The following is a 21,953-nucleotide window of genomic DNA, read 5'->3' on the forward strand; positions in this document are numbered from 1 at the left end:
AATGCAGTAGAACTAAAATAGCTTTTTCATTGGAGAGGGGCAAAGCGAGAAAGAATTAAGAATTCAATAGGAGCTTTCTCAAAGGTTTCAATGTTTGTTTTAGCATGGTCTATGCCCTGCTGTTAGATGGTAGGAGATGATAGATGACTAAAAAACACCTTTCTTTATTAGCGTCCATTCAGAAATCAGCAGTATATTATATAGTATATTGCTTCTACAACAGATGTTCACTAGTGCCTTGTTTTTTTATTTTTTGGAGGGCACTTGAATGCATGACCAGGACTGCATGTGCTCTCTGCTGCCACCTAGTTTACTCCCCGGTATCTCTCCCTATCTGTCTCATTTGTACCGCATTTAACTCTAGTCACAGGTTGCTGTCCCAGAGTACTGCAGATGTCTGAGTCAGCAGCTGCTGCAGTCATGCTAAGAGAGAAATATAGACATACAGAGACTGTTTTACTAACATACATGATCTCTCACAGTCTTAAGTGCTCCATATGGTGATCATTATTGCTGTTTCCTCCTGGGATGATCCTGATGTCTTCATGTTTGTGTTTCTGTGCTGTAATAACTCGTACTCTTTCATCAGTCAGAGTCAATACCCCTCCTATGCCCTCTCTCGCATGCTCACATCTCATTGACAGTTCAGTTAAATTAAGACTACCTTCAATATCAGGATGCTTTTCTCTTCAACCATTGAATGTACATCTCTCTCTCTCTCTCTCTCTCTCTCTCTCTCTCTCTCTCTCTCTCTCTCCATTAGCTGTTGGCTGTGCTGCAGCAAGGCTGTTCTCATTGCTGATGCTGCATTTCTCTCCACATTCATATTCTAATTTCACTGCTGTGCTGTATTTTAGCATTCCCCTTGAAAACTTCATGAAAGTCACTTCTAAGTCTAGTCTAATCTAAACTAATAGCTTTTTCAGACATATTAAGTATAATATCAGAGTGGGATATAATGTATTTTCTCTGGTGCTATGCTTAATTGTAGTCATGCATTACACGCATTGGATTAGTTACAGTTTTAGTTAGCTAGTTGTTTTCACAATAAATTCTGTTCTGTTAGCCAGAGTTATTTATTTATATTAATATATGAAATATATTTATATATTTTTTATTTTACTGTTTTGGAACTTGTTGAAACGGTAACGTCTGGTTCCTGAAGCAAAACCAGCTGAAAGATTCTTATCTAAACGATAATTTTCCAAAGAAAGACTACTTTCTCAAAACTCTAAACACAAGTTGCAAATTTTCTTTTCAAGACTCTAAACAAATGAATCATTTTACACCAATCTCGTGTTGAAAGCACCAGCATTTAGAAACCATCACAATGTCATCACAACCTCAGTTAACACACAGTTCTCATTATGTGAACATTAGTATGCAAACTAGCTCACACAGCAGTCAGAATGGGGATTGTAAAAATAGCACAGATGAGTTCTTGTCTTTATCCAAACAATGCAGAAAGTGTTTGCATTAGAGGAAGAGTATAAGTATTGAATGAAGTCATTGCCATTCCTTTGAGTGCCAACATTCCTTCTTTTAAAATGTAAATTAGCTCTTTTTAGAATTTGTTTGAAGTTTGAGGTTTGTACAATTAAGTTTGTAGTTTTAAGATATTTGTTGTAAGTACACCGGGCTTCATGTCCACCTTCAGCAAAGTAGCACTAACCAGTCTGAACAAGCATGTGAATTCAGGCCAGAGTAAGATGATTTTTTTTACCAGAAGGTTTGAATAAAATGTATTTTAGCGACATACTATATCTTTTGGTTGAGCTATAATAGAAAATGTTGTGGGGAAGTTCAAAATTTTGGTTCAGTTACTGTATGTGAACACATTAATTTTTAATGTTCTATCCCCTAAGGGAAAGAGAACAAATGTGGACTGAGGTTTAGGGTTGGAATTTAAGTAAACCTTAAAATAGCTGGAGCTGAGGGGAAAAAAAAAGAGCATGTCTACAGAGATTCTGCACTCCAGCACGGAATATTTTCCACTGCTCTGTCATTTCCTGATTTGTTTGTTATTAATTTGTTTAATAAGAGAGATGTGGGAGACTTGGAAACAGAGTTCAAACTAATTTCAGTCTCTTTCTCTCTGTCCCTCTCAGATGGTAAGGTGTATGCATTGGGCGGGATGGGAGCCGACACGACCCCTCAGGCCTCAGTGAGGCTGTATGAGCCGACAAAAGACCAATGGCTGCCCCTCACCTCCATGCCCACACCCCGCTACGGAGCCTTCTCCTTCGTGCGCGGTAACAAGATCTATGTTCTGGGTAAGGCTTCACAAAATTGTCTCATAAAACTGAATAATTCTGTTGTTTGTCAGAAACACACTCTTGGTTCCCTAGGAGTAATAAGACATGACCAGATAATAAAAAAGGGCAGGCAAACATACAGCAGTGTCTAATGGTAAAACATTTGTTTAGTGTGAAAGGGGAGCCGCAGCTCAAATCCAAAGCTACCATATTGTTTTTTTTTAAATGCTCAAATTCAGCTAATTTTGACTACTGCTGAACTTTAACATTTTGATCAACATGAAAAAAAAATAGTTTTCTATATTAATACAGTTAAAATGTAATTAATTCCTGTGATGTCAAAGCTGAATTTTCAGCATAATTACTTGTCATTACACTGTCACATGATCCTTCAGAAATCATTCTAATATGCTGATTTGCTGCTCAAGAAACAGTTCTTATTGTTCTCAATGTTAAAAATAGTTGTGCTGCTTAATATGTTTGTGGAAACCATGATACATTTTCTTTCAGGATGTTTTGATGAAGTTCAAAAAGACAGTATTTATTTGAAATAGAAATCTTTTGTAACATTATAAATGTTTTTACTGTCAATTTTGATAAATTTAATGCATCCTTGTTGAGTAAAAGTTACTGACCCCAAAGTTCGTAACGGAAGTGTACATACAACATACATTTCTCTATTAACAGACGGTGTAGGCTAGCCAATAATGAATATACATCTTATTTTCCGTGTCAGACTGTGTCACAATATTCTCTAGGAGCAGCAGATGTGGTAAAAACACCTGGTAATTGTTCATGCCGTGCCAGGGCTGATAAGAACTGTGGAGTGGAGTCATTTCTCAGTAGGGGAAGTGAAATCTGCACTTCAAAATGCTGCAGGGATCTGTCGCTTTACAGCAGAACTGTCCACTTCTTACATTGGTGTTGGAAATCACAAAGGAGCATTAAATGGAAAGCTTCACTGCTGGTTCCCATGATAAAATCAGCCTGTCTTTTAAAAGAACCACAGCCTTAGGCTGTAAGTTACCGCCACCAGAGGCCTGTTTTGGGCTGAGTGAAAGAGACACAGACCCTAAGTGGCTATTTGCTGCTCTGCATGTTAGTGTTTGTGTGTAAGAGGATGCATGTTTGCTCATGTATATGTTATATATACGCAGGGCCTAAAGTTAACACTCGCCAAGCAGGAAATACGTGTAAAAATCAGTGTTGGTGAGTATATGAATCACCAGTTAGCCGGTAACATTTTTATGTGTTCTAACAATTCAAAGTTGTGAAAACACAAACGTGAACGATGCTCGGGATGGTTGATGGGCCAGTGCTGCATAATCACGAAAATGTAATCCCTGCCAATTTAAATATTCAAGCGCAAAGACAAAGTAAAAGGGAATTTAATTGTTACTCGTGCTGTGGAAAGTTTTCTGTGCACAAACATCCCTGTAACAGGGAAACAGGGGAACTACACTAACCTTTTCCACTGGTGGCACTTGCGCTACTAACTTTTTCAGTTACTGGCTTTCAGTTACTATAATGAAACTGTACTGCATTAGGGGTGGAACAGTACACAGAAGTCACGGTTGGGTTCATACCTTGGTTCAGACATCACGGTTCGGTACGATTTCGGTACAATGGAGTGAAAAGCAAAACAAAAATGCAGAAGGCATTTTTATAAATGTCTTAAGCCTTGTATTTTTAAGTTGTATAAGTTTTATTAATAAAGGCATAGAACCAGTTTATTTGTAGTGCACTGACAATAGTTTTATATAATTAGTTTATTAATTAAATTAATAAAAAGACAAAATGACCTTGATATATGTTTGGTAATTGTACCTGAATGAATTTAAAATTAATTTGCTATATTTCAGATCAATATATATTGTTTTCCTTAATTTTAATTAACCCTAACTTTATTCTCATCTGAATTATAAATAAATGATTTCCGTATAAAATAATTACCATTTAAAACCACATTTGATTTTCTTTTTTAATCAATGTAGAATGTGTAACTGAAAAATAAACAGATTAGTGCTCCGACTCCGAGGACAAGAAATGAAAACCAATGCGATATGATGAATCTCCAAAAGATGGAACACACAGACTGTTTTTAAATGGGGTTGGATAAATATGTTTTGCTTTTAAAACGGTGTGTGTGTGTGTGTGGTTGGGTTACAGTTGTAGGTTACAGTTTGACAAGAGTTTAGAGTGTGACAAAAGCACAATGTTGTGTTTTATTGCGAGTGTACACAAATATAAGTAAACACTTTGCAGTTTGAATAATGTCCTGTATGAACAAAATTACGGAGTATGTTTTTATGTTTCCACTGTTCGATCGCGCCCGCGTCTCTCTCTCACACACACACACACAGAGTTCGATTGCGCCATGTGTTGAATGCTCAGAGCACGTTATAAAAACGTATAATTAAAATAGGCTACACATTTCTGTTTTAATAAATGCTCATAGTAAATCTTGGCATATTGCCTAAAACATAAGGTAGGTACAAAAATAGTCAGTGATACATTTGCGACCCATTAAAAATTAGGGTCGTAATGGCATTTCAAAAGGTCGCATATGCGACTATTTTGGTCGCAGTGTAGTTCCCTGGGAAATCATGAATACTGAATTGAGCTCTCTTTCACGTCTTCTTGCGTTTGAACAGACATATTCAAACAAAATTATGTCGAAAGGCCTGTCTTGGCAAGTATCCTCCTCGTAAACACAGTCATTTATGAACTCTTAAAGTGACAGTAGCCTAATATTCCTGCTGCTGTCTGTGTTTTTAATGTTAATCAAGCAACAAGAACAATCTCTCATTGCTCTTGACTGAATACAATTTTTAACTTTAATAAGGATTATTCTATGTTTCATGGCTGATAAAAAAAAAATATTTATGCCCGGTAAATTTTCTTATGTCACTGTCCATTGGAAGGTGTGGCAAAAAGTTTGTTTTGGGCCCTGTATACAAGTGAACAAAAATTATATAAAAAAATGTACGGACAAAATATTGTCCACAGACGTTAGCTGAATATGAGCTATTCGGGGATGTTCTTAAAGGCACACTGTGGAACTTTTCAACCTTTATAATATATTACCAAAACCCATTGAGATGGTACATCGACTTACAATAGGTTGAATGACACGTCTGCCGAAGCCTGAAGGTATCTGTATCGCTTTTACTCGCACTATGTAACTTCGGGTTTCGGGTAGGAACCCGAGCACAAAAAGAACTACAAAATTCGACCGCTTTACGGCATACGTCACTTCCCCCACCACCCCAACTTCCTCAAATTCTAACGTGAGAGCTCAACTCGCGTTTGATTGCCGGCGTCTGTATGTTGTCGTCATGGCTGAATCAACAGCTACTCGGAAGAAAGCGAAGAAAGCAAAGATTTTGTCAGAGGAGACCAAAAAAAGAAAAAGGGAGAGTTTAAAATAAACATCGGCATAAAAGTGTAGCCTATATATAATGTAATATTTACTGCGAATTCGTGTAACAAAACTGATATGTCACATACTGCCGTGTACAAATGTAAATGTAAATGTTTTTTTTTCCTTTCAGCTCATATATGTTTGTATTTGTGTAAAAGGAAAAACAAACTGAAGACTACAAATAACGGAAATATGTAGTGAGTTATATCAGTTTTGTTACACGATTTCCCGACTACTCGATTTCATCTCCAACCCATTGCAAAGAGATCCTGAAGACGTTAATTGTTTGCTTCAGGTGTGTTTGATTAGGGTTGGAGATGAACTGTGCAGGACAGACGATCGGCAGGAGCAGGATTGGGCAACCCTTGTCAATGCGACTTACCTGATCTGCGTATGCTACTTTTATTCAATTTGTTTTCTTTATAGGATTTATATTATTAATCTTATATTTATATTATTATTTTGGTCAGTAGTGAATCGATTAACTTTCTCCAACATACAAATCAAATGCCGTCTGCACACACATAAAGACACGGGAGGTTGACTGTTTGTTGACTTTTGCGACAATGCTGCGGCGCTTGTGGCCTCTAGGGGCACTAGACGTGAAAATTACAGGTCGAGCGCACCCTAGTGGCCAAAAATTCCACAGTGTGCCTTTAAAGATACAATTTATTCATAAAATGGGTCAATGAAAAATAGGAATAACCATGAGAATGAAAAGAAAAAAATCCTTTTTTTTGGTGGTCTTATTGGAAAAACATGAATTATTTATATTATAAATATTATTATGTTTTTGGGATGTTGCACCAAATAGCATTTTACAACCTGAACTAACCTTGCCTTGTCATAAAAAGGTAAAATTGTTGGATGTTTTAAGAGACTTATTCACACCCACACAATTTGGAGTAAAAAATAATTTGTTTATATAATCAGTAGATCCGGACACAATAAAAATATTTTAAATAATGTATTATGTCAAAGTTGTTGTTGTTTTTTTTAGATTAGTGTTAATAGTTTAAAATAGCCATTTACCATTTAGGTGTGTGTGTGTCATGAAAAACTGAAAATAAATGTATACCTTTACTGCAATGTAATGTAGTGTAGCATGTGGAGTGGTTAGACTATGTATGTGTAAGTTTGATAGTTGATCAGTGTTTGTGCCCATGGGTTTAATGAGCATGCAAAGTGGTCAGTATGGGGTCTTGTTGTCCTCTTTCTGACCTCTGCACTGTGGGACATTCTGTTCAGGTCAGACACAAGCCTGTGTGCAAGGTGACCGAGCCTTCTCAGTCAGTGGCTGGTCCTAATCTCTGGAATAGTCTACCGGTTCATATAAGAACAGTTCGGACTGCTGACATTTTTAAGTCGTTGCTTAAGACCCACCTGCATTCCTTAGCTTTCATTTTGAGTTGAGTTTTGCTACTGTGACATTCTCTACTGTATTAAAAAAAAAAAAAAAAAAATTGTGTATCCTGACATTAAGCACTTTGGTCAACTGTGGTTGTTTTTAAATGTGCTATACAAATATGTATTTGGGTCCATGTTGACAGTGAGCTTAAATGGCACACACATGTGTCATGGGTGTCCACAAGGGTCCATTAGCGCTTACAATTTCTACGGAGATTACCATTATTTGGAGTGAGCAGTAATATCATGGTAATTTTTTATAAAGCAACGAGAGTCTGTTTTAAGATATGGAATTATTGTTTGGTTCGGAAGTTTAACAGTAAAACTGAGAGCTCAAATAAATAACTTGGTGAGAGTGGCAGAAAAAATCATGGGGACACAGACAATTAGCTCTTTACAGGATATTTTTGAGTTTTGCACCATCCAGCAGGCCAACAAGATTTTATAGACCCTTCGCATGTGTTGTATCCTGAGTATGCGCTGATGAACTCTGGTCGGAGATACAGGGTGACATTATGCAAGTATAACTGATACAAATACTCATTTGTACCACTGTCTATTAAATTAATTTATGAGCAACTGCAGCAGGAAGTTAAATAACGGCAATAGCTGGTACAAGAGGCAGGAACTGAGGGCTGTGTTATGATACATGTACTGTTTTTATGATGCAGGATTTTAGGATTTGGAATGTCCGTTAATGTTGTATGTTACATGTGTTGTGTTGATGTTGCAGCAGTTTCCCTAATCTAAAACAAATTTCTCTTAAGGGAGACAATAAATGCTACCTTGACCTTAACCTTGATATTTGAAATTGAACTTGAACAAGGATCAATTGCCCTTTCACTCTTTGAGAAGTAAATGAAACTCTGCCTCCCTACATACACATACACACACACACACACACACACACACACACACACACACACACACACACACACCTGGGCTGTCATTCTCTCACTGCAAGTACAACTGTTTCTTTTTACAGCTCACTAACTGAATATTAATGTGATGAATTCTGTAGAGATTGCTTGAATGTAGATGAAGGAGAATATGTTCATGTGCGTCTCCTCCTAAAGATCACCACCCATTTGCCTCTGGGATAGATAAATAAATGGATTTAGAAATAACTTCATCTTGCTTTAATGGTTTTGGGGACTTTTATTACCAATAGAGTAAAAACTATAGTAATTTTTCTTAAGTGAAGAGTTTGCTCGCTTAAACTATTTATGTTTACATAAAATAAAATCTAACTCATTTTATTTCTTCTTTCTGCAAAGATTCATTTCATTTGAGTGGGATGAATGCAACTCCTTTACAACCCCTCCAAAATTGTACCTATAATGAAATGTGTGAAGTAAGTGAAATGTGGAGAAATAAGGATATTTTCCCTCTGGACTCATGATTCTTCTCACTGTGACACAGTTTTGTCTTGATGGTTTAGGCTTAAACTTATTGATTTGACATCACAGGGAATAATTCATTCAGAGTCTCTTTGCATGCAACCTTTGCTTTTGCTTATATCCCTCCTTGCAGTCTTTAACTTTCTTTCTTTCTCTCTCCCACTTTCGCTTTCGCTCAAAGGGCAACTCGCCTTTGTATTGCTTCTAATGCTTTGGATACAGTTTGACACTTAGCAAAAGTTTTGCATTGAAGATCTTCCTCTTGGTGACAGCAGTAAAGTTAAGAAACTTAATTCTGTTATTTGTCGGATTGCTGGACCACAAATAGAGCCGCTGCAGAATCACATTAAGGCCAAGAATGAGGAATGAGCCTGTATCACAGAATGCTCATTTACTTTTGATTTACTTTTAGATGCGCCCCGCGAGGTCTATCACTGAGCGCAGACACTCGATCACACGTCACCCAGATGCACCACGCTATCTCCCCAAAATAAAATCCCTACTGTGCGTGCTAATATCGTTACCTCTGGTGCAGGCAGGAGAGCGACGTGACCCCATTTGTAACTTAAAGCTGCATAAAGCTGTATTCCACTGGTGTTGTTTTCATTAAGCTGAATGAAAGGAACCTTTCGCTAGAAGACTGTGACCTAAAGGCTCAGCACATGGCATTCGATTTGCTGAATAGCACAATTCTATGGGCTTTTCTCACGGTTTCTGTGCTGATTTTGAAAGAAATTTCACACAATAAATATATAAGCATGATAAAATATGTGTCAAAGTGAATGGAGCTGAAAACACTACTCTTATTTTTAGCTGTAGCATAATCATATGATCTTCTTGATGTACAGATTCTCTATGGACCTAATCTGGGATGGAAATCATCAAACATGACAGTTTAGCTCTTCCTGCTCTTTCAGAAAGTTATAAACATGATAAAAGGTGAAATGTGAATTTTCTATGCTTATACAAAATGTAATTGCAAAGATAATGTTTCCCAACAGGTCTTTTATTATTTAGACAGATAAGCAGTACCATTCAAAAGTTTGGGTTCAGTAAGATTTTTTTTTTTTTTTAAGAAGTTTTATTCAACAGGGACACATTAAATTGATCAAAAGTGACAGTAAAGACTCAGAATGTTACAAAATATTTATTTTTCTAATAATTGCTGTTTTTTTGTAAATTTCTATTCATCAAAGAATCCTGAGAAAAGTAAAAAAAATTGTTAATAAATGAATTGAACTATTTAAATAAAATAATTGTTTTCAAATAAATAAAATAACTGTTTTCAACATTGATAATAATAAGAAATTTATTTATGAATTACATGAATCATGATCGCATGTTTTCAATTCAAAATGGCGAAATATCATAAAAAGTTGAGTAGTTTGCATCCCTAGATAGTCTATAACTGTCGGTCGCTGAACATTTCTACCGTGAAACGGTTGTCTAATACTTGAATCTACTTGCATCTTTCACGAACTCTCGTCGCGTTATAACAGTAACAGTAAGGCTGTAAGACCCACCGCATTTGATTCGGTTGGCCATCTCAATCACGTACAGTAAAGCGCTATATAAATGCCTAATTTCAAGCATCATTTAATTTCATTTTGACATTGCCGAGCGCTGTTAGACCGCTGAGGCAGAGCAGCCTAAAAATTTGATCAGCCTAAAAAAAATTACTTTTAAAACAACAAACAGCTATACTCAGTCTAGACTAAAATAAGATAAGACAAATAAAATGAGAAAATATGAATTTTCTCATTTTATATTATATTTTTTTATTCACAGCTATTCACAGAATATTTTTGGCTGATTGGCTCTGGTCCCCCCACAAACTCTGCCTATGGTTTGGGCCAATAGCAGCCACTCAGCTCAATATCTCACCCATACACGTCTCTGTTGAATCTGCTTGTGTGTTTGCCCTCTTCTCAGCTAATTTCTCATAATTTCGACCACGGAGGCTTTAATGATTGAACGCGGAAGACTGACATAGTTGAAAGAAGTTAATTAGTGGTGTCCAGGAAGGTCAAGAGAACAAGTCCTCTTAAATGGACTGCTATAACCTCGCTGCTTATAGAGACACACTTCCCTGTCCTTAAATCTTTTTCCTCTATCTGTTACTCTCTCACGCTGCCTTGACTGCATTTCCATTTTCTGGCCTCCTTTCTCCATCTCTTCTCTCTTCCACATTGTTTGTCAGACAGGTTCTTTCTCTCCTCCCTTTGTTTTCTCTTGTGTGTGTTTTTCCCTGGCTCTCTGTTGTGTCCCAGAGGGCTCTCAGTAATGCCAAAGCTGGGAGGAGATCAGTCACATTGTGAATGCATAGACAAGGAAAGAGAACGTGCGAGAAGGGAAGAATAAGAAGGGGGAACAAAGGCATACCTTGAAACGTGACAGTTTTTGATTCCTTCTGAGCTCTCACATACATAAACAATCACACCCTAGAGTTTTACACTTTACATTGTTCTTCAGAGAGGTTTATGTATGTTGCACTGTACTATTTGTTGTATAGATCAGACGCAACTGATTTTGTTTCAGGGCCCAGATTAAACATTGGACTTCAAGTAGAACCCAAACTGTTTATTGTAGAAAAGTAACAGAAATCTTTTTAAAATCACTGAAATCAACATTTAAATTTGTTAGTGTTTGACAGTGTTGACAAATGTGGTCTCTTGAATTTTTATGGTTTCATGTTCTCAACCAGTAATGTTTTTAATGCAGTGTGGTTGTGGTTGATTTATTTTTCTTTTCTTTTTTTTTTTTTCACCTTGTGTAGTTTTGTTCACGGTTTTTAAAGATGAGGATATGTCCCACCACATGTCCATGTTGGCATCTGTCTAATTTGGCTGCTTTTACCTAGTGACAGAAGACCTTTCTTGACCTTTAACGTCAACAACAAAAACATGAGAGACAAGTCCTATCCCCTGTTTATTTTGCATCATTTTTAGTTTAAATTCTCCCAAAAGCGAAAGATCTGTCATTGTTTTCTCATCATCCAAACCTGAATGACTTGCTTTTTTTCTGTGGAACATAAAATAACATATTTAGATAAATGTCTCAGTGGGGTTTTTGTTGTCCATACAATGGACGTCAATGGTAGCCAAAACTGTCTGGTTATTCAACAATTTTCAAAATATCTTCTTTCTTGTTCCATAGAAGAAAGCAAGTCATACAAGTTTGAAACGACATGAGGCTGAGTAAACGAAGACATCATTTTAATTTTTGGATGAATTATCCCTTTAAATGCACTATTATATATTATATGGCAGATCTCTTTATATTAGGGTCCAACCAGTTGAGAACCACTGGCTTTAGACCTCAGTTTTGCCAGACCCTCAGACCCTGCCATATTTTATTTGACTCAGATGGCAAATGAAAAATTAATATCAGATGAAATAGAAAGGACAGTTCATCTAGTATGGCGTATTTTAAAATCCTATGTAATGCTGTATTTATTGAGAAGTTCCAGATTGTTTTGTCCACCGTGACCATATTTTCAGTGCTTGTCGGCTGAATGATTTGTACCCAGTAACAGTATGACATGAACTTCCATCCATCACAGCCTCATTTTTATTTTCATCACATTAACTATGCTGTCAGCTGTGACTAATGTCTGCTACTGTAGCTACATTCTCAGAGGTCGAACTTACAGATTCATTGTGTTATCACTGAGAAGAGCTAATTGTTTTATCATTTTTCTGCAGTTTAAAAATCCCAATAAGAACAAGCTCCTCAAACATATTCCACATACAAAACATTATAAAAAACACCACGTTCACATGACCTCAAGAGAAATAAGAGCATTTGATATCTTTAGGGATGAAATTGGAATATGGTTTGAAACATCACTTTTGGTGAAAGTGCAATAAATAATTGTTCTATTTTCTATTTTTCCCTTCTGTGATTGTTTTCTTGTGGTTGAGCACTCTAGTTGAGCTTTTTTTGTCTAATTCTAGCAATGATAAGATCATGGGGTTTGTTTTGGTTTGTGTCTGCCAAATGCATTAATGTAACAAAACAAAACCATTAGTTGACAATAGTAATGTGTCCTACGGAATGTGGCTTTCTATTTCTTCATTACTTGCATGTGTATATGTTACTGACTCCTTAGGATGATCATTTGTGTTGTAGTCAGAAGCGTCATGCACCTTCGTCTTCTTTGTAAGCAGGGGACAACTGACAGTCGTGACCTAAATTTCATTTACAATAATAAATCCTAAAATTCGTCATTAACTTACTTTTCGTGCCATTAGTCATTCGCGCACTCAAGCTCCAAGGATCTCCCATTCTTTGCTCATTTTGAGTCTGACTTGTGAATTCAGTGAATTGATAACTGGAGACTCGCTCTGACGGATCATTTGAATCAGTGAGTTGTTGACGCGAGAAAAGATGCAATCACATCGGTTTAATTCACAAATGAATCGCTCAGTGCGATTTGAGAACCGATTGAACAGGTTAATTGAAAAGAATCAGCTCGTTCACGAAATGGACACAGCTGTCGCATCTCTGAGCCGGTGATGATTTCTTCAGTTCAAAATAACAAGGAATGACATGTTTTTATGTAATGTAATTGAGTAAAAAGTTTGATATTATGGATTGAAATGTAGTGAAATAAAAGTTTACCAAAATAAAGAAAATAACAGATACTTGGAAAAAAAGTAAAAAATACTTTGTTAATGTCCACTACTGGCTGTAGGTGTGCTGTTAGATGCGTGTGTGTGTGTGTTTGTTCATGTTTGTTCATGTTTTTCTATCCCAGTGGGGGCTACAGCCTGAATGCACACAGACTCGTGGGTACTTGTATCACCGTGGGGAGTCCCCATAAGGAAACAAGCTTTCTGTGATGGGTAGGGTTATTGTAAGGGGAATATACAGTTTGTACAGTATAAAAACCATTACGTCTATGGAGAGTCCCCATAAAGGTAGTGAACCAGATATGGTGTGTGTGTGTGTGTGTGTGTGTGTGTGTGTGTGTGTGTGTGTGTGTGTGTGTGTGTGTGTGTGTGTGTGTGTCAGAGACCCAATAATATAGGCTGTCAGCTCGTCTGAGGAGACCAAAGCGTTGTCAGTGAGTCGTGATATGTGGTAATCGCACACACACTGGCTCCCAGCAGGGACAGACGTGACACAAGTCCTATCAGAGAGATACCACCCCTCCACCCGCCACCACACACACACACACACATATATACTCACTCTTAATCCTCCAACCCTCTTCTTACTTTCCCCTTCGACAGGTGGGCGTCAAGGCAAGCTGCCAGTGACCGCATTCGAGGCCTTCGACCTTGAGACGAAGAGCTGGACGCGGTACCCGTGCATCCCCAGCCGCAGAGCGTTCTCCTCATGCGCTGCCAGCGACAGGGCGTTTTTCAGCCTGGGCGGCCTCCAGCAGCCAGGACCCCACAACTTTTACTCCAGACCTCACTTCGTCTCCACTGTAGAGGAATTTGATTGTGAACAAGGTGAGTAATCTCTTTTCCTGAGTCTTAAACATGAATATTAGTATGTCAGCTCATTAGTACAGTATGTCAAGACATTTTAAACAGTTGGAGTAATAAATATAACTAATAGTTGTACTGTAAAAAGATGGTTTTTTGAAGCCAAGCTTTGCTAAGGGCCATCGATTTTTTTTCTCTTATTCTTACCAAGGCGGCATTTGTTTGATCAAAAATAAAGTAAAAACAGTAATATTATTGCAATTTTAAGTACCTGTTTTCAATTGTTATATATTTAAAAATGTCATTTATTCCTGTGACATCAAAGCTGAATTTTCAGCATCATTACTCCAGTTTTCAGTGTCACATGATCCTTCAGAAATCATTCTAATATGATGATTTCATGATCAAGAAACATTTCTTATTACTATAATTGTTTAAAACAGTGCTGCTTAATATTTTTGTGGAAACCATGATACATTTTTTTAGCATCCTTTGATGAATAGAAAGTTTAAAGACATCACATTATTGTGGCAAGTGAAATCTATTAATATAAATACGGCTTTTTATTCCACAGCATCTTGCTTGACAATCAATATTACAATTTTTATGAAATCATGAAACATGGAAGGGATACTTAAAACAGTCTTGACAACATTTTGGTGTCTTTTGCATGGTTTTCCTCTCTTTTTTTTTTGCTCTGTTGCTGTGGTTGAAACCTCTGACAGTTGGGCTTCAATCTCTTCAGCCTCACTATGTGACGGGAAGGAGAAAGATTGATGTGTTGTTGTGTTCACTGTACATACAGCACCGGAGGGGTGGAAATTTATTTGTTTCTTTCTCTCTCTCTCTCGCTCGCTCTCTCTGCACATCAGGGTTCACTGGTATAACAACTTGCTTTCTTGGCGAATACCTCCTATAAGGTCATTGTGAAAACTGAGTAGTCTTTCCCCTGGTCTTATAAAATGCATTTTTTCAATCCATTTCTTGTTTTGGGGAAATCAACAGGGACACGCTGAATATTTATTCACCTTCCTCTTAGCACAGGAAGTATTATTCAGTCATTATGCACAGAATCCAGCAATATCAGCTTAAGATTACGCTGACTGGCCAATACACTGTTTTAAGAGAGTTAATGAGCCATTTAAATGTACTGTTGCCCTGCATTAAAGGGTTAGTTCACCCAAAAATGAAAATTATGTCAGTAATTACTCACCCTCATGTTGTTCCAACCCCGTAAGACTTTCGTTCATCTTTCATATTTTTGATGAAATCTGAGAGCTGGCTCACTCCTTCATAGGCTGCTTGGTAATTTCATTTTTGCCGGTCCAGAAAAGTTAGTAAAAACATTGTTAAAATAGTCCAAGTGACTACAGTGGCTCAACCAAGTTTATCAAGCGACGAGAATATTTTGTGCGAAAAAAAATAAAAATAACGACTTTATTTCAACTATTCATTTTCTTCTGTGTGGGCCTCTGACGTGAGTTCACGAGAGCGCCACGACGCATGCGCAACAATGAAATTGCCTAGCAGCATATGGAGGAGTGAGACAGCTCTCCGATTTCATCAAAAATATCTTAATTTGTGTTCCGAAGATGAACGAAAGTCTTATGGGGTTGGAACAACATGAGGGTGAGTAATTACTGACAGAATTTTCATTTTTGGGTGAACTAACCCTTTAAATAACATCCTGCAGTGGATATAAAATGTAAGTTGATCTTCAAGACAGTAATTTGCATGAAGGATCTGATATAAAACTGAGGAAAAACATCATATGTGTTCAACTCACACAGATTTAATATTCACATTGATCTAATATACAGAAGTCTGAGACCACATAAAAAATATGGGCTTCAAAATATGATTTAGGATTTTAAACAATTTCACTAAAATTGTTATTCTCATAATATACTTTTTAATTATTAAAATATTTTAAAATAAAAACTATTTTATTTATTTGTCAATTCTTTACTTTTTTATTTTAAAAAGATCATTTCATAATTTAAAAATTAAATAACAATAAATACATTTTTATTACATTTTAAAACATGCAAAAAATACGTATTTTCACTAGTGCTCTCAAAATTGTGGTCCCCACTGTATATGTTCCTTTGTGTTGGTTTTCTCCCAGTGTTCTCCAGCCTAGTTGGCTTTTAATTAAACTATAATTCTCTTTTTTGTTTGAACAATTTTTCCCCATCCCAGAAGAACCATTCAAGGGGCTTTTAATTGCAAAAAAAAAAAAAAAAAGTGTTCTCTCATCTTCAAATAAATAGTCAAACCCCAACGCGCCACTGGCCCTTATCACAAAGATACGTGTTATTGTCTCTTTCATCTTCTGTCGCTTTTCCTTCTTATTCCCTTTGCGTTTGCCAGTTTGTATATGTGTGTACGTGTTTTTCAGACTCTTGGACGTGCTCCAACACAGAATGAAGTCTGATCTGTCCTCTTGATATAAGGGTCATTCTCACCGACCTCTTAAATTATATTCCTGCCTGCCTATATATTAAACCTCTGCTACACGAATGTCTCTATCTATTACACTCAGCCAAAGGGACAAATAGAGAAGGACAGAAGGGACAAAAATCAATATGAAAGTAAAAAGGTTCTTGGATGTTTAAACACCAAACCACCTGTTTGGATCCTACGTGCTTTTTAGATAAAAAAAAAAAAAAGAGATGGAAGTGTCAACTAAAAATAAATTGTTGTTTATTTGGTGACGGCAAGCGTGAGATAAGATGTGCAGGGTGACACGAATGGGACTGGTTGTAACCTGCTCAATTTTACCTTTTAATCAGAGGCATTTGCATTTAAATGCTGCTGTTGCGTGCTCTGATTCTATGTGCTGTAAGTGTGTGAAAGAAAGACTGTGTGTGTGTGCGCTCAGGTCTATAGATGAGTGTGTACGGTTAATGGAGGCTAGCGCGAGTCCTTCTTGTATAAGTGGCAATCACTAATTCCATTATCACTTTACCTATTACTGTAGAGGCCGTAGAGAAAAGCTGCCCAGTGTAATTACCAACCCACGTTTACAGGCCATATCCTCAATTACACATCACTGCTCTCTAATCGCCCCATTCAGCACACATAGGACCACATGTGTGTGCTTATGTGTATTTATGAGTCGCCCTGCATTACAATGCCAATTGTGTTTTGTGTTGTATATTGCAGCCTTGATGTCACTGTAATCTAGAAGTTTTATTTGTATTGGATAAAATGCAGTCAACTTATCACAAAATAACATGAGAAGAAAGAGGCTGATACGAGAGACTTGATACTAGCACAGCTAATCCGTTTCCTTGAACTGCAGTCAATTGTACAGTTTAGTGGTAATTTTCTAAAAAAAATATTTGATTGCAGGATGCCATAATCAGAATTAAGTATTACAGAGAGCTGTGAAATAAGGATTGTTAGTCATTGGAGCTCGCTGGGGCCAAATTCACTAAAGTAGTCTGTGGTGTTACCTTGGAAGTATATAAATGAAGTGATTACATTTATTTTCAGTACAAACATGCCTATGTTTTATGTAAAGTAGGCTTATTATTGATTGAACCTTATTTACAGAAATCCTGGTTCAATTTCTGTGGAGCTATTAATGTCCACAGGAAACATGTCAAACAGAATTTTATAAAGACTTGTTGATTAATGTTTTCTATTGATCATGGCAGCAGCTAATCAGATTCATTAGATGTTTAAATGATGCCGAAAACGGAGCAGACATACATCCAGATGAACAATGGATGCTATTTTTCAGCATGTTAAACAGTACCTGATTTGCATTGACAAAACAATGCTGGCATCGTAAACGCTATCAAGGGACGCAATTGTTTCTGTGGCGCTGTTATTCTTAGTGCTATTTTAGGATTGTTTCTTTACCATTATAGTATTTATTCTATGTTCAGTTTATCATTTTAATTTAAGTTTTAGTCATTTTGTTATGTGCTTTTGTCATTCCATGTAAAAAATAAATGTTGTTGGTTTAACTTAAAGTCCCTGTAAAGGCAATAAAAAAAAAAAAATTCTAAACACATTATAAATGTTAGAAATGTATTGCTAAAACATATTACAAAGACTGTGAACTGTGAAGTACTGAATTGTGGAGTTAGACCGTTAAACAGTTTTTCACCATTGCTATTTTTCCGGATTTTTTGGGCGGGGCTAAAACGGGGCTCGATGACGCACTGGAGCCCTTGAGCTCCTGGACACGCCCCTACTTGATGACGCACTGGAGCCACTGAGGCTGTCCGCTCCCCTAACAATATAGAGCACATTCACATCAGTTTTGCCGCTCAATCGTGAGTTACGGTCAGTACTATTAGTTACTAGCCTACAGCAGCCTACAGATTGCTAGCTAGCTATGCCTTCGTCACGGAAATGCGTAGGCCTACTACCTGGATGCGATCACCGGATCACATACAAAACAGATCGGTGTCCTTATTTAAATTTCCGAAAAACGATTACATCAAGAAGAAGTGGATTAATTTTGTGAAGAGCCAAGGTTGATGGAGAGCTGAGGATCACTGCCAAAACCCGCCTCTGTAAGTGATCATTTTACACGGGATAGTTCGGAGACAACTGAGACATTCACTGATAATCCGCTGTTACTGGTGAATGGGACCGACTATCTTCCGCCTCGGCATTCATCCTCCCGTCGCGCCGACAACTGGTGCCATCATCGGCAGTGCGTGCCCACCGTGCGAGCATCTATTCCGGCTGTAGAGTTGAGTGTGGCGACGGCAGCTTTCCCGCGAGTGGGCGTGGTTTCAGCGCAGCCAGCGGACACGCCCCCAGCGTTTGAGAGCAGAGAATACTGCTCATTTTTTCAAGATTTTGATAGCTTATTTTATGTACTTGCTGGCTTTTTTATCATTCAAATTTGGCAGGGTGGCTAATAACACATTTTTCTGTGGTGTGACAAACTCAGAACACATACAAAATTTTGACTTTACAGGGACTTTAAAGTAACCTGATTGCCTTAAAATTGAGTTCATTGAAATTAAAAATTTGAGTTACTTCAAAGGAGGAGATTGGTTTAATCAGCAGAAACTCAAAATATTATGTTCTCTGAACCACATTCATTTTCTAAGTTGTTTTTACAGTGTTTCAGCTTTATTTCAATTAACAATAAGGTGTGGCCCCTTTAAGAGCTGCGCGCGCCCTGTTTAACTGTCGGCAGTCTGTATTGTATGTGGGCCTCGAACACCACATGTATACGGCGCCGGGTTATTTCTGTTTAATGCTCATTTTATCAGAATTTTGATCTGTTTTTTGCCGTAAAGCAATTCGTTACCTCGCAAGACCTGATATCACACGATACTTCCTAACACTGAGGCTGGCGCCCCGTCGGCCCAAAGTTGCAAGGGTGGTTTTGCGGCTCACAGGCACCAGGGGGGTGCGAGACGACCACCATTCAACACGAAATCAGTAATATAAACATTACAATGACTCCAAAGCTGTTCGGTTAAGGTAAAAAAGTTACTTAGTTCACCTTTAATAATAACAACGCTGATTATTACACTGCAGAATGAGAAACAACAGTTCAACATTTGATCTGGTGACGTGATTCTGATCACAAACATTTCGCCTGACAATTTTTGTCCCGTAGCAGATCTGTTCAGTAATGAGAGTTGGGTAAAGTATGATTTCTCTTGGTTGTCTATGGTGGAACTTCAGTGCAGGTCTGAGTCTGACAGAGGAATCTCTCCCTCAAGCATCCTCAGAGCAGCGCCACATAAAAGACCAAGCGGAGGCTTGTTAGAGAGGAATCATTAGTATGAGCGAGCGTCCTCTGTCTGCCTGTTCCTCAGCTATCCTCTGCAGCAGGGAGAACCTTTCTTTTGTATTAGTTCGTTATAATCGCTTTAGTATATTGTTCAGCATTGAATTCCTTCCCTTTAAACCTAAACTTCCCCGAGCATGCATTCTTAATCTCTTCCCCTTATCACATTCAAAAATTAAACATTAACATAATTCAATTTAGGAAGCTTTTCCATGCAATTAAATAACTAAGCCTTCACAGCGAAAATAAATAGTTTGAATGGGTTTGGTCTAGTAGTCTTTTTGTTCAAATGAATTTAGTTATGCCTACTAAATGCAGGGAAAATGAGAAGGACTGAGTGGGATTTGAACTCTGATGTACTCTATGCACTGCCTGCGCTCCTCTCATCAATCTATCTACTCGAACACATTTTTAATACATTTCTACAGTTCTTGGCTTTTTAACAAAGATTTGTTACTGCTGGGGGTTTTTTTATGCCAAAGGATATGTATATAATAATGTGTCATGTGAATATGGACAGTGCTCAAAGTGGGAAGGGTGCCAGGTTTTATTTTATTTTTTTTATATACAGTGCTGGTATGTACGTGATTGGTGGTTTAGCACATTAGTTCATATTTCATATCATATTTATTGGCCAGCAAAAGCGATGATATGCACTTAATTTAATAATAATTCATACTCTGGCTTTGAGTTTACATTGATTGATTGTAACAAAATGTTGTAGTACTGTGTTCCTATAGCTCAATTTTAATGAATACAATCCATTTTGTGAGTGTTGTTGGGTTATTTTAGTCACTTGTCTTTCCTTAACACGTTTTTCCTCCCTTATGTGTATTTTTCTTTCATCCCACTTGTTGACATTGGTTTCAGAGTTCATCAGTGTAATCGACAGACACTAAAGGAACCGTGTCTCAGTGTTATTTGCTGAAAACGTCTGCCTGGTTGGTTTTTTTCCTCTTCCATATGGCTTACAAATTTCCTCAAGCCTCCTCCATCCCACAAGTCTCTTTGAGGGCAGTGATCGACCCCCACAGCTCAGCGCTGAAGCTCAGCTAAAAGCCCCATTTTAGCTCCAAGCCAGTATATTACATAATACCACAGAAATACAGGACAGGATATTATTCATCTTCATCTTAGAGGGTTTATAGACTGAGGCTATGCTCACAGTGTACACAGATGGTTTTCCTGGCATTTCTTTTTCAAACACTCAAAAGCTATTTTTTTCAATGAATTCCATCCGAATTCAAGCAGAATATGACAGTTATTGCATGTTTAATCTGTTGGGATTTGTCAGGCTGTATTATGAACTACCTTTACAAATGGCTTTTTAGTTTAATATCAAAGCGATTCTAATTGTGAAGAGCTGCTGAACTTTGAAGTTTCTCGCTGTTTTCCCTCCGGTTTTAATTAACAAACAAACTGTTCTTTAAAGGCATAGTTCACCCAAAATTACAAATTCTGTATGAAAACGTTGTCTTCAGCGGAACACTAAAAAGAAATGTTGAAGATAGTATTGCTCACTCTTTTCCATGTAAACCTCATAAAAGTATTATAAAATGTTACTTTTGCACTATTTTCCATATCTTCTGAAGCTTTGTGTGAGGAAAAAGGCTGAAATTTAAGTTGTTATTCACTGAAGCTCTTATATATGGTGCTTTACTATTAAAGTAGTGCACAAGTCATATGGATTTGAAACAAAGTAAAGGTTTGTAAACGAGAACAATCCCTTTAAATTTGTATTGTCATACAATAAATCCAAGTGACCCTTAGAGAAATATTGTAATGCATTTTGCACATACATTTTTTAAACATTTATAGCATGCCAAATCAATTAATAAAATGTGTGTGGATAAAAGTGAAGTGTTCACCAGAGGATCGCTGCCCATAAGGTCTGATTATCCTCTGGCCAGCTTCCTCTTGTCCATCTGCCAGTATTCATGAGTTGAGATTTCTCTCTATCTCTTTGTCTTTCTGTCTGTCAGAGCGTGCATGCAAAGAGCCTTTGACATTTTAGAAGAATCATAGCATAATCAAACACCTTCCACAGTGCTCTTTGTGCCTGTTTGTCTCTCGTTCTCACCCTGTCCCATTTCTTTTCTGATATTCGTTTTCTGTCACTCGCTGTCTCATTGCCTCCTCATGTGCTGTCACCTTTAATACTTTCATGTCGTTTTTCTTTCTGTATTCCATTGCTTATGTTTGAAACTTTGTTTTCTTGGCCATTCTTCCTTAGCTTCATGCGACAGATCAACC

The 21,953-nt window shown here is 37.3% G+C and overlaps 1 protein-coding gene across 2 annotated transcripts in view; it reads left to right on the plus strand.

Annotated features, from left to right (window-relative positions):
- LOC130081683 (kelch domain-containing protein 8B-like) overlaps positions 1-21,953 on the plus strand; it is a 159,685-nt gene that overhangs the window by 111,929 nt on the left and 25,803 nt on the right. For both annotated transcript variants that reach the window (XM_056246395.1, XM_056246394.1), the window contains exons 3-4: positions 2,109-2,273; positions 13,724-13,948. In XM_056246395.1, coding sequence (XP_056102370.1) covers positions 2,109-2,273; positions 13,724-13,948 — 390 coding nt within the window. The remainder of the gene's footprint in view (positions 1-2,108; positions 2,274-13,723; positions 13,949-21,953) is intronic.

The sequence above is a fragment of the Rhinichthys klamathensis genome, unplaced genomic scaffold (genome assembly GCF_029890125.1).
Source record: "Rhinichthys klamathensis goyatoka isolate OS25496 unplaced genomic scaffold, OSU_Roscu_1.1 h1tg000037l_1, whole genome shotgun sequence".
NCBI lineage: Eukaryota > Metazoa > Chordata > Actinopteri > Cypriniformes > Leuciscidae > Rhinichthys > Rhinichthys klamathensis.